General features: G+C 40.0%; 1 protein-coding gene across 1 annotated transcript in view; it reads left to right on the forward strand.

The window, feature by feature from the left end:
• The first annotated feature begins 7,507 nt into the window (after positions 1-7,507).
• LOC114658164 (ubiquitin-associated and SH3 domain-containing protein B-like) overlaps positions 7,508-13,089 on the forward strand; it is a 254,146-nt gene continuing 248,564 nt past the window's right edge. Inside the window, exon 1 of the mRNA XM_028810246.2 lies at positions 7,508-8,051. Coding sequence (XP_028666079.1) covers positions 7,924-8,051 — 128 coding nt within the window. The 5' untranslated portion in view covers positions 7,508-7,923. The remainder of the gene's footprint in view (positions 8,052-13,089) is intronic.

Genomic DNA, 13,089 nt, shown 5'->3' on the forward strand with positions numbered 1-13,089 from the left:
GGCTGTAGTCTGCACTGATAGCATTGGGAAATGACCTGGGTGGGGTTCCAGTCCATTACAGGACACATTCACAATTTCATACCTGGCCAATCATATCTTGAAAAAAAAATCCTACATAATTACAGAAAGGAAGTGCAAATCTACACAGACAGAGACCACGCTGGGATTTGAATCAAAGACTTGGGAGCCATGAGGCAGCTCTGCTAACCACTCTGACACCCTTAGCAATGTTTATATTGGCATGCATGTGCGTCTCTGGATCGCTCTCAGGGTCATCTGAGGTATGTACTACCACCCTGAGTCAAGAGGGGGCGCTAACCTTCACTTCTTCTATTCCCTCCGCAGTACTGAGAAGACACTCAGTGAGGGCAACTGACTCCGCCCCTTCTGGACCTGCACCTATAAATCCCACAGCCACCAGAAGGACGCTTTCCATTCTGAACAGAATGCACCTCAGGACGAAGCTCCTACCTTGTAACCGAACACAGTGGAATTGCAAAGCCTGACAACTTCTCTTTTCATTTTGAACTTTTCTGTTGCATCTGTGTGGCCATTTTTTGTTTATTTTTATTTAGTTTGATTAAACGGGAATGACCAGGATGGCGCCAAACATTTCTTTGTGGATCTTGCACCCCTTTATTCAACCACAACATTTATTTTATTTCAGGCATGCACACATTTTCTAGCACATCTATCCAGTGCAAGGCTGCAATTCACTTTATTCTTATGAAGCGTATTTCCTTTCTTGAGTCTATTGCACTTTACACTCTTACAAATGTGGTATAACTAATTAAGAATGTATAGTCACAAGATCCTGAACTGAACACAATGTTGTATGTAGAAAAATCCTAGTTTTGTTTGTTCTCCTCGATGGTGTTGAGGTCTGGGCCTTGGTTGGGTCATTTACATTTACTTATTTGGCTGATGCCCTTATTCAAGGCGACTTACAACATTTATGATACAACTGGTTACATTTCTTTTGGTTGTCCAATTGGAATACAGGCAGGTCACACAGTGTCAACAGCAGGATTTGAACCCACAGTCTCATGGTTTGAAGTCCAAAGCCTTAACCACTACACCACACTACCTTCTGAGCCCTACTCTTTTTAAGTCACACTCTTTGTCTCTTTGACTTTGTGTTTTAGGTTGTTGTCCTCTTGTGAGATTACTTTTATGCCTGGTTGCTTGTAAAAAAAGCAGCAGATTTTCCTTCCAGGTTTGCTGCCTCTGCTTTACCTTCTACTTTCACAAGTCCTTTAGGCCCAGAAACAAAGACACATTCCTGGAGAATTCAATTCAATTCCAGTCTATTTTTGTATAGCACTGTTCAGTGAGTACAGGCATCGAGCACTGTGACAAATTCACATGTACATACAATTACAAACTTTGCAAATTACCAGTTACAAAATGATTACACATAATGACACAGATTTGTCTTAACAGACAGGAAAAGAAAGAGGTTTCAACATTAGAAAAACTTTGATGAGAGCAGGCGAGCTCACCAATCCTATCTGCCTATTTTTTTCAAAATAAAGTCTAGACTTGAATGTCCCTAAAGTTCTACTATCCACCACTTTTTGGTATTTTATTCCATGTGCCTCCGTAAAGAAATACTTTTTAATTTTTATACAAAATCTGTCCTTAACAAGCTTCCAACAGTGTCCCATATTCTTGTTGAATTCATTTTAAAGTAACAGAATGGCTCTATTGTACTAATTCCTTTATAACTTAGTTAAATAATGTCACCTCTTAATCTCTATTTGTTTAAACTGAAACAATTCAACTCCTTCAGTCTCTCCGTATAGTTGATACCTCTTAGTCCTGGAATCAGCCTAGTAGCTCATCTCTGGACTTTTCTAGTACTGCTATGTCTTTCTTATAGCTTAGAGCATAAAACTGCATACAGTACTCCATATTCTCTTTTGACTAGCAGTCTTTACATCAGGCTACATAACCTAACATTCTGTTAGCTTTCTTAATGGCTTCTGTACAGTGTCTGGATGTAGACAGGAATGAGTCCACTATGACTCCCAGGTCCTTCTCTTAACAGGTACTTTCAAGTTTTAGACCCCCCCCCCCCCCCCCATTGTATTCAAATCTAACATTTGTACTTTCTACTTGTAATACCTCATACTTACTTACATTAAATGTCATCGGACACAAATCTGCCCAAGCCTTATGCTGTCCAAGTCCCTCTTTTTCAATTTAGATGATTCTACATTATCTGCCCTACCACCTAGTTTGGTATCATCTGCAAACTTAACCAGAATGTTATTTATATTTTTGTCATTTACAAATAGTAGCTGTCCCAGCACTGTGGGGTATAACTTTTACCATCACCTAACTCTGATGAACTTCCTCACACCATAACACTCTGCTTCCTGTGTTTAAGCCAACTCTGTACCCATCATACACACTATACCTTAAATTCCCACTTCTTTTAATTTGAGGCACAGCCTGTCATTTGGGACTTTATAAAGTCTTTTTGAAAGTTAAGGCAAATAATATCATAACACCCCCTCTGATCACTTCCTCACAGTATTCCAACCATATTAGTAAAACACAGTCTCCTCGTTTGAACCCATGCTGACTGCTCACTAACACTCCTATTCTTGCCATGTGTTGTGCAGTCCTTTCCTTAATAATTCCTTCCATTAATTTACCTGTAAGGCATGTTAAATTTACAGGTCTATAGTTAAATGGATCTTCCTGATTGTTTCATACAATGGGATAATATCTGCTGTTTTCAAGTTTTTAGAAATTTTCCCAGTGTATAGTGACTTTCGAAACATTTGTGTCATGGCTTTCTATATGTACTCACTAAACTCCTTAAGCACTCGGGAATACATGTTATCTGATCATGGTCATCTGTTGAATTTCTGCTTATTTAATGTAAGTGTATTTTTCCCTCTACAATTTCCAAATTACTCAGTAGCTCCTTAGAAGTCCCTGTTACTACTGGGAAGCTAATTGCTTCTTAACATGAGAAAACTTCAGGAAAATGTATAACACAACAATTCACAAAAATGGATTCACAAAAATGAAGCTCAGCAATATCTGTCCATGAATTAATGGTTGAACCATGGCCAGATGACAACAAAGTCAAAGAAATGAAAACTGCATTCAATAGCACCTATGGTGAAATAAACCTCTGGGAGTCCAGCATCAGTTATAACAGACAAAGTCAAGACCTTGGCCAACTGGCAGCCCACTCCTTCCTGAGCATTCCACAGCATAGGTCTGTGCTGAACCATCTAATCTGACAGCAAAATGCTTCCATTAGATGATTCAAATGCTCCCAATATCTCTGATGTCTCAGATGCTGCCACTGCTAAGCTGTGCATTTGGAATAATGATACATGATTACAAATATAGTCAGGAGCCCTGAGGCTTAAAGGGTCACTTTATTTGTTTTTTTTTTTTTTTTAATGACCCATAAAGTCCTTTCCCAGTTGCACTCGGAGTCAGACACTGCTCTTATGGTAGACATTGCCTGAGACATGATGAAAGTTTCTTTAACAATGGCTTTAGCTTTGCCATTCCCTTCTGGAGCCCATGATTGATCCGTACCTGAGAAATTAATTTTTGTGTTTTCAGTTTCCACATTCCTGATATGAAAGACTGCAGTTGTTCTGGAGTTGTCATAGGCTGATTAGTTGCCTCCATGAGTTAGAAATGCCCTATTCTGTAAAAGATCTCAGTCGGGCCATATCTTTTCCATTTCTTATAACTGAATTTACTACGTTTTAGGAAATTCATACTGATTTGGACATTTTCTGGTTTCCCTTCCTTGACTGGTTATTTTCAAGGACTTAAGCACAGATTTGATTAAACAATGCCTTTAAGTAGTTGTTTCAATTGGCTGCTGTACTAACCCATTTTAGGACCTTCCAGAGTTTCAAGTGATAAGCCTAACAACAGTGTGTGATTTCTAAGGATCGATAACTAAAGATGTCATTGCAAACTGGTTGAATATTACAAAATATGTCAATATCTCACTTTTATCAAGAATTAATTATGAAGAATTGGAGGAGCTAAGGCTTGCTCATGTTAATTACTAGAAAAATGAATACATATATACATTAAGATTCCACATTTTACAACAATATAATAATGATATTACAGTTCCAGATAATATACAGTATTTCACTTATTTTGTGCACTCTGTCCTGAGTGGTAAATGCCTTGTACTCTGTGCTCCAGTCTTTTGCACCTAAGCATTGGCATAGCTAGACTCACATAAAAATGAAAATTTGTAAGAAATGGCAGTATGATAAGGAATAATGAAAAGAATTAAACGTGTTTCTGAAGCATCTAAAGATGTTTCTAGTGCACATAAAAGATTTGGGTAAAATGCCCCGTTGATGAGGAATAACAGCAGAAAATGCACAGACACCCAGGTTATGGAATCAGATAAAGAGTGTGTCCATACCAGACCTAGGAGAGTTAGTCTCTGTCCACCCATCTGTTCAGTTTCATTGAAGCCTTGAACCAGCTATAATCAAACTGCCAGTCCATCACTTACATTAGGTCAGTTTAGAGTTGCCACTTACCCTAACCTGCACTCAGAGCTGTATTAAAAACTCAACAGCCACACTTGAGATGCCTTTCTGGAAAAATACTCATGTAGAAATAAAATTTCCCCTTGAAGAAACTACTCAAGTAGACATTTTAAAGTATGTGATATTAAATGTACTTAAGTACACATACTGTAAATGTTGGATCGCCCCCCATTTTATATCCATTTATTTTCAAAATCCATGTACCTGGAGCAGGGTCATAGATAGATAGATAGATAGATAGATAGATAGATAGATAGATAGATAGATAGATAGATAGATAGATAGATAGATAGATAGATAGATAGATAGATAGATACTTTATTAATCCCAAGGGGAAATTCACATACTCCAGCAGCAGCATACTGATACAAAAAAAAAAAACAATATTAAATTAAAGAGTAATAAAAATGCACGTAAAAACAGACAGTAACTTTGAATAATGTTAACGTTTCACCCCGGGTGGAATTGAAGAGTCGCATAGTTTGGGGGAGGAACGATCTCCTCAGTCTGTCAGTGGAGCAGGACAGTGACAGCAGTCTGTCGCTGAAGCTGCTCCTCTGTCTGGAGATGACACTGTTTAGTGGATGCAGTGGATTCTCCATAATTGATAGGAGCCTGCTGAGTACCTGTCTCTCTGCCACGGATGTCAAACTGTCTAGCTCCATGCCTACAATAGAGCCTGCTTTCCTCACCAGTTTGTCCAAGCGTGAGGCATCCTTCTTCTTAATGCTGCCTCCCCAGCACACCACTGCGTAGAAGAGGGCGCTCGGCACAACCGTCTGATAGAACATCTGCAGCATCTTATTGCAGATGTTGAAGGACGCCAGTCTTCTAAGTAAGAAAAAGCTTCTATGGAGAAGCTGGTGAACATCCCAGCAAGTATCAAATGCAAGGTCGGAAAAAATCCATGGACAGGATACCACCCCATTGCAGGGTGAACACACAAACACATCCGGAGCCAGTTAAGCATTACCAATCCACCTAATCTACATGACTTCGGAACTGGGGAGGAAACCAGAGCAAATCCATGCCAATATGGGGGAAAAAATGCAAGCACAAAGCAGGGAGCAGCTGGGACTTGAACGATGGTATTCTTGTTGTGAGACAGCCATGCTACCACTGCACTCTCCCTTATTTTTGTTGATATAACACCAAACTATGTGGAAGTGGAGAGAATTACTTTAATAATAGTAATATTCATAGCAAACCCCAAAAATATTTATCAAAGTGCTTTACCTAGACTTTTTCATTTTTAGTTTCACTTTCACAGGAATGGACTTTCAGTTTGTCTTGAGCTTTTCCAACTAGTTTATGATCTGGTGAGGTGTACTTACTGTAGAACAAACAAATAGAAGATCGGATGACAGCACAAGAAGCCATTTGTGCTTGACAATGTATTATAATGAAAAATAAATAAAATCCCTATGATGCCAAACTTGAAATAAAAGCAAAAAAAAAATATAGTGAAATAAATTGGAAATATTCTCAAAACCTACTCAATTACAGTAACCAAGTCTTTCTGCTTTGTTACTATAAAACACTGTTGCAGCCATTTGGGATGTAGGAGGAAAACTTAAAAAACTAAAAGACACCTACCTAGACACAAAAAGAGCATACAAACTCCACACAGACAGTAACCAAACGTGGAGTTGAACCCAGTATCCTGGTGCTGTGAAGGACTAGGTCAGTAGAAGGATTAGAAGGACCAGTAGAAAGACAACTACTGTACCACACAGAAGCTACCTGTGTTTTTCAAATACATTAAAGGCAGACTTATAAATTCATACATTGATTTAGTACTGATTCTACCCACCACACAACGACCACCTCAGGATCCCAGATTAGGACCTGAGTGCAGCTGTGCAACGGGTGACACCTCAGCACCACACTAGTTCGAAAATGTATAAAAAATAGGGTTTACATTCTGGCATATTCTCTGTCGGTTTGACGTTTGCATGGTCACTCTGTTTTTGTGTGGGGTTCCACCAAGTTCTATTCACCCATCCCAAAGACATAGGCACTGCTTAATTGGTGACTCTAAATCAGCCCTCTCTATATACATATGGAATTTGTGACAGCCTGTCTGGTGATGGACATGCACCTCTTCAAAGGTGGCCTTCTTCATAGCACCTTATGCAACAGGGGTATGTGCCAAATCCCTGTGATGCCAAACTTGAATTAAATGGCATTAGAAAAAATGGCTGGATGGATTTTATTGTCAGGAAATGTAAAGAGGCAATGGCTGGACTGATCTGAGAAGATTCTTTCCTTTATTTTGGTTAGAATTCTGTTTGCATTATTCTGGAACTGGAAGGCAGACCTCAATGGATAGCATTGAACAAATCAGTTACAAAGGTTCTAAATCATGTATGCCTTTTTTAGAATTGGGATGATTTATTGTACTGATTTTCTTGGGATTAAAGAAGCATTACAATTATGTGCGTAGTGAGGAAAGAGCAATAACAAACCTCCACTGCAGACTCCTGTACAGATGGGAATGCCCACCACTCTTCAGTGTCTCAAGCATTCCCAGTGATGGCTGATCGCTGCAGTCTTGCTACCAAGATATACCACGTGTTAGGATATTTAGCTGTAGAAAATAATTTACAGCTCAATCAAACTTTCAGAGAATCGAAACAGCGGCTGTGGTCCTTGAGTACGGCCTTCAGGTGGGCCACTTCTAGGTAGCTTTAACGTCAGCAAAGTGCCCATTTCTGTTAAGTTAGCCGTCCTGCCGGCTGACTTGGGGCATCTTGAAACAGTTTATATAATTACGCTGCACACGCACGCGCACACTCAGCCAGGGTTCGCGCGCACGAGTACGAGCGCTGAGAAACTGTAGTGGGCTCCTTTAAGAGGGGGGGCGGGGCTCGTTACAAGGTAATGTAAACCTGCTGACAGCCAGTCCTGCTCCCTCATGATCCATTCATAAATTAGTCATTGCGATTCCAGATTGAGAAAGGAAGTGCCAGTGCATGGGTTGTTATTATCAAAGACAGACTACTGTACGTGGTCCTGGGCTTTTGCTTCTTTCCTTTCCTTGATTTGTTTGCATATTGTGGAAATTGTTCTAGCTGGCTAAGGGAAAAAATTACACTTCCTTCTCTGATGACTTTGTGGTTCCAGACCAGGAAATCGTGAAGCAGACTGATCTGCATTTCTCAGGAGTGCGGACGCATTTTTAAAAGGCAGCGCAAGTGAGGGAGGAGAGAGAGAAGAGGGGGAGAGAGAGAGAGTGAGTGAGAGAGAGAGAGAGAGAGAGAGAGAGAGAGAGAGAAAGAGGAAAGACTGCGCGATTTTCTATGTTTGCGCGCAGCCTGTGTCTTGTGTAGCGGTCCGCGGAGCTCATGGAACAGTGAACATGGCTGCGAAGGACGAGCTCTACTCCAAAGTGACTCCCAGGAGGAACAAGCAGAACCGACTAGGGACTATCAAGCATGGATCGTCTCTCGATGTGCTGCTGTCAATGGGCTTCCCCCGGTCCAGGGCGTGAGTACTGTTTTCTGATCCTCTCGCTTGTCTGCCGATCCTGACATTGTGTAGTCATTCTGCTCCTCGAGCGACGTGCGCCCGTGTTTGGGGGTGGGGAACAGGGGCACGGGGTGGCACGACATGCTGGCTGACTGCGGGGCTACTCCCGCCTCTGGGGATGGGCTGCTGTTTGCATCAGTGCCTGCATTTGGGAGGCCTCGGGAGCCCCACCAGCGCGACTGCGATCCCTGCAGCGAGGGGGCAAAAGCAGCAGTTGCGGTGCCTGTCACGAGTCTTGCCTGTCACTCAGTTCGCCCTGCATCTACATAACGGTCTCCACGCGGCACCCACGCAAGATCCGAAGGGAACATTGCATGATGTTGCAAAACATTGCCCGAACTTTCATGACGGGCTCCATTTCCTTGAAATGTGTTTTAAGGCGTTTAATCCACAGCGCGCCTACACCTTTTCAGTTCAATGTTGCTACTCAAGACTTTGACCTTCCGTATTCTGTTAATTCGCATCGCTGGTGGGACACCCACTAACTGGTCTCCCTCATTCCATTGAGAGTTGCTCTCCGGATGGACACCAGAGTCCCCCGATGTTTCTGACATGACAAAAGTATGCTTTACTAGTATATGTTCAGATCTTTGCTGACACACAAGTAAACAGATAAGTTTTAAAGACGCAACCCTTACCAATTATGTATTACATTTGAAACATGCGGTGTTTTATTTTATTATTTTTTTTGTGTGAGTTTTGTGAGGTCCTACCACATTTCCATGGTACGGTACATTCATGCAGATAACGTTTTACTGCACCATCCATCCTCCCATCCATTTGTTTTCTGATTAGGCTTTCTCTGCTTGGCGTAAAACTTTTTTCGGCACAAGATAGGAACGATCACTGGACGGGATGTCGCGGGTCAGTCTCAGTCACAACCGGTCAGTTTAAAGTTTTCAACTTAATTAAGAAAAAGAACACACTCGGACATCCACTCACTTATATTGCAATTTTAAGGATCTTCCACGGAATTTTGTATATTTAACGAAGTACTAATTTTTCGTTTATAACGGCTATACCACTCTATTTCGATATATACCCCACATTGCCTTATGTCCTGACACATACTTGCTGTACATTTGCGCAGTACATCTTGTGGGCGCCATGGTGGCACCGTGAAGACTGAATTTGAATCCTCTTCCCTGTGTGCGTAGATGTTTCCCCGGGACCTCCAACTACCAAACAGAACGTGTGATGTTGACTGGCCACTCCATACTTGACGAGAAACAAGTTAAGCGTTGCGCTGTGAACTGGCGAGCAGTCCGCGGTTGGTTCCTCTCTTGCACTCGATACTCTCCGGATATGCTCCGGTACACGCTGATTATTGGGAAAAGCTGCTTAGTAGAATGGATGGATGAGTAAAAAATCGCGTTTATAACCCGTCATTCTACACTCACACGTTACGTGCGTACGGTGTTACTCGCCCTTTTATTTTACTCGCATCGTTATTTCCAATACCATTTTTAAAACGCATGTTTTCCATTACTCCTCCTGGGCGATGCCTTGAATGTTCTTGTTTATACTTATGGCAACGTCATATTTTTATTATAGTTCTGCCAGTTTGGTATTATATGCTATTATGCTGTTAAGGGTGCTGTATAAAATATACACGTAGATTGATCACTTCTAAAAACGCCTTGAGGTCTAATTTTGATTTTATCCACTAATGTCGTTTTTAAATCCCTATTTTATTTTTAAGTTCGCATCATTTTAAGCACCGAAGTTGATGTGCCTCTCTTCAGTCCCCCATAGTTCTGTGTTAATGTAATTTATCAGACTTGTTCGGTTGAATGTGAGTTACCTAATTTGACAGGATGAAATGTGTCGTGCGCCTGCCTTCTTACCGGATAATGCTGCTGTGGTGCACTCGTGTTACCCCCGAGCCCGTTGGCCCAGTCTTTCTGCAACAGCCGCTGGCGCTGCTTTGAATCGATCGCTTCGTCCTTCATTCATTTTTTGTCATTTTATTTTAAAAATCCGTAGCGCTGCAAGTTCAAGAACACGTGCCTGCTAAGAGCGAAAAACGAGCAAGGGTGCCATTACCTTCATACAGAGGGTCACATTTAACAGCGGCCAAAGACTGAGAGATAGGCAAAGTGAGGCGCCGTTGATAGAGCATAAGCAAATAATTGAGTAAACGTAAATATTCTTTCATTCACTTTCAAACCCGCTTGTGCTGAGCAAGGTCGCGGAGTAACCTTAAGTATGCTTTAGTCTATTAGGTGGGTGGTCTAAAGATCTTAATTATTAGGAAAATTAATAACGGACACCTTTGGTAGATGATTGCTCACACCTCTTATCAGTCCTGATTATAAAATAATCCCCCACACTACCGAACATCTTTGATTTTACTTAACAATTTTGCTCTTTTAAGCGAGTGTTCAACATTACACGTTGAAAGTCATTTACACCCACGCACGGCCCTGAATTCGATTTATCCGGGCTTAAGTGTAATTTTCTAGCATGTTAAAATGCAATATGTAGCATCTTTAAAATTCCACGAAGTTATTATAATGTGACCTAAAACTGTCATAGAATGTCTTATTGACAGTAAAGTATATGGCGTAAAGCGTAATGATCGTTTAGTGTTTGCCGACGAATGGGTGGGTGATTTTAAGCAATTCTATGAATTTCTACCGTTATCTTTTAAGTCAAAATTACGTTTCGTCCTCATGCTGTTCTGTTCGTTCTGAAGTATCCCTCAAGACGCTCTTTGCCAGAACGGGGTCGCGGGGAATCGGTTATCAGCGCTAAGCAGGACCATCACTGGACAGGACACTTTTTCATGTAATAGTCTAAGACAAGGTCAACTAAAACTTTTACCACAGTTGTTTATTTAATTTTTTAAGATAAGCTCAACTGCTTAAGTAACACTGCTATTTATTTTTTTCTTTTGGGTATTTTTTATTTCAGAACATTTAACAAAACCATTAGGAACGCAGCAGCTTTGAACTATACACAGATGTAATGAAATCATTCAGAATATTATGTATTTACTCATTCATATGCATTCAAATAGAAAAGGAGAATAATCAAATATTTTTTGTGGTATTATTAATATGTCATTACCTGGTTATTCTAAATTGTCTCATGTGAGCCTGAGTGGGCCCTGCTGGTCTGGCGTCCCGTCTAGCTTGTCACTAGAGTTGTGCCTGTTGGTGTTGTAGGCTCAGCTTCTCCTGGCCATTAAGTGGGTTAAACAGGTTTTTAAGGTCTGGATCCTTTCACACTGAGAATATGGTGCTCTGCAGAATATTCATATTTTTTTGTCTGGTAAAAAATGTGCTTTAATTAATCCGACCCAGTTGTATATTAATATTCTTAAATGAAGTGAGAACGCTTTGTATTCTTAGAAGTAGAGTGTTGTACCCTGTTAGCCATAGATTGATATGGGAGAAAGTTAGGTGAAATGACACCTTTTATTGGCTAACTAAATAGATTATAAATGCAAGCTTTTGAGGTAGCTAAGGCCCATTCATCACCTTGCCTGAAGAAGGGGCCTGAGTTGCCTCGAAAGCTTGCATTTGTAATCTATTTAGTTAGCCAATAAAAGGTGTAATTTCACCCTACTTTCTCCTGTATCGCTTTGTATTCTGGTAGACCATTTATATTTTTTTAATAAAAAGCTGTAACGAGTACTTCAACAGTGCAACAATATTCAAGTCTAGAGTAGTTTTTGCACTTCTTAACAGAAGGGTTTTAGAAAATGAAAATTTAACCGCTAGAAAACCAAACGAGTGAAATCTATTTTTATAGGAATTTCATTTTTTTTCATTTAATAAAGTCCCATCAAAGATCCACTATTAGGTATCGATAGGTTAGCAGGTCTCCAAAGTGGTTTTATGCTTTTGAAACCAGTGGTTATAAAATGGGGTCTGTTTTAGCAAACAAACAGAGAACAAGACAGACATTAAAAATACAGAATGAACATGTACAAAACATAATTACACTGTCAATAGCTTAAATAAGAGAGGTTAAAAAGCTACCTGAATGTTAAGAAACATACAGAAAATTTTGAAAGTCCAGTTTGTAATTTAGCAGATTTTCCTGGCAACCTTGATTCGGCTTGGCTGACATCCGTGATGGTTTGTTTTCATTTTTTTTTTCTGGTCATCTATGAATTTAATAGATTTAAGAAAACAAATGTTGCAGAAGGTAAGAGATTTCCTGTTAATGAGCATGAATCAGCTCTTCCTTGAGGCTTTTCGTCAGATCTAGAGTTACCGCTGGTGATTTTAGTATTTGTGTTGCTTTGAGGCAGAAGAAGTCAAATTATTCTAGCCGGTGTGCAGCTTGTTTTTTTTTTTTTTTTTTTTCTTAATGAATTTTTAAAAGATCTTTAATTGTGGTGATGAATTTTACAGTCACATTCATGATATGTTACTTATGGGGCATCCTAAAAATAAGCCTTTCTTGTAAATGCGATAATTAAAATTTGCTTTGCATTATGAATTTATATTTTCATAATAAATCTAGTGTCAGTCTAAGTGAATCTGGCTAGAGAATCATAAATGTTGCTTTACAGGATATGTCTTTGTCTTTTAAAATATTCAGTAAATAAATTTCATGTTTTCTAACGTTCCATATTACTTATTTTATAATGTGACAGATAATGTACAACAAAATGAACGTTCAGTGTTTCAGAATAGTGATGTCCGCATGTGGTCAACTCTGTTGCTCCACCATGATTTAAATGTACATGTTAGGAAGTCACGGCTCAAAGAGTGCTTTAACTGGTGTGAAAATGTGTGGGAAGAGGTCTTCTTTTATTAGCATAGCCACTGGGACTGCATTGTATCCAGCCTGGTGTGGTGGCATCACACTACGGTTTAAGCCTCTCTAAACTGACTGGCAGTTCATTTAGAAGATCTGCTGTAGAGTGTGAATGGAAATGACACAGCTCAGTTGTTTTCTTTTGCCTAAGTAATTTGTCATATCCACAGGATGGACATTCAGGGTGGTAAATTACAACAGCAGCAGCATTTAGTTATAT

Source organism: Erpetoichthys calabaricus, chromosome 9 (assembly GCF_900747795.2).
Source record: "Erpetoichthys calabaricus chromosome 9, fErpCal1.3, whole genome shotgun sequence".
Taxonomy (NCBI): domain Eukaryota; kingdom Metazoa; phylum Chordata; class Cladistia; order Polypteriformes; family Polypteridae; genus Erpetoichthys; species Erpetoichthys calabaricus.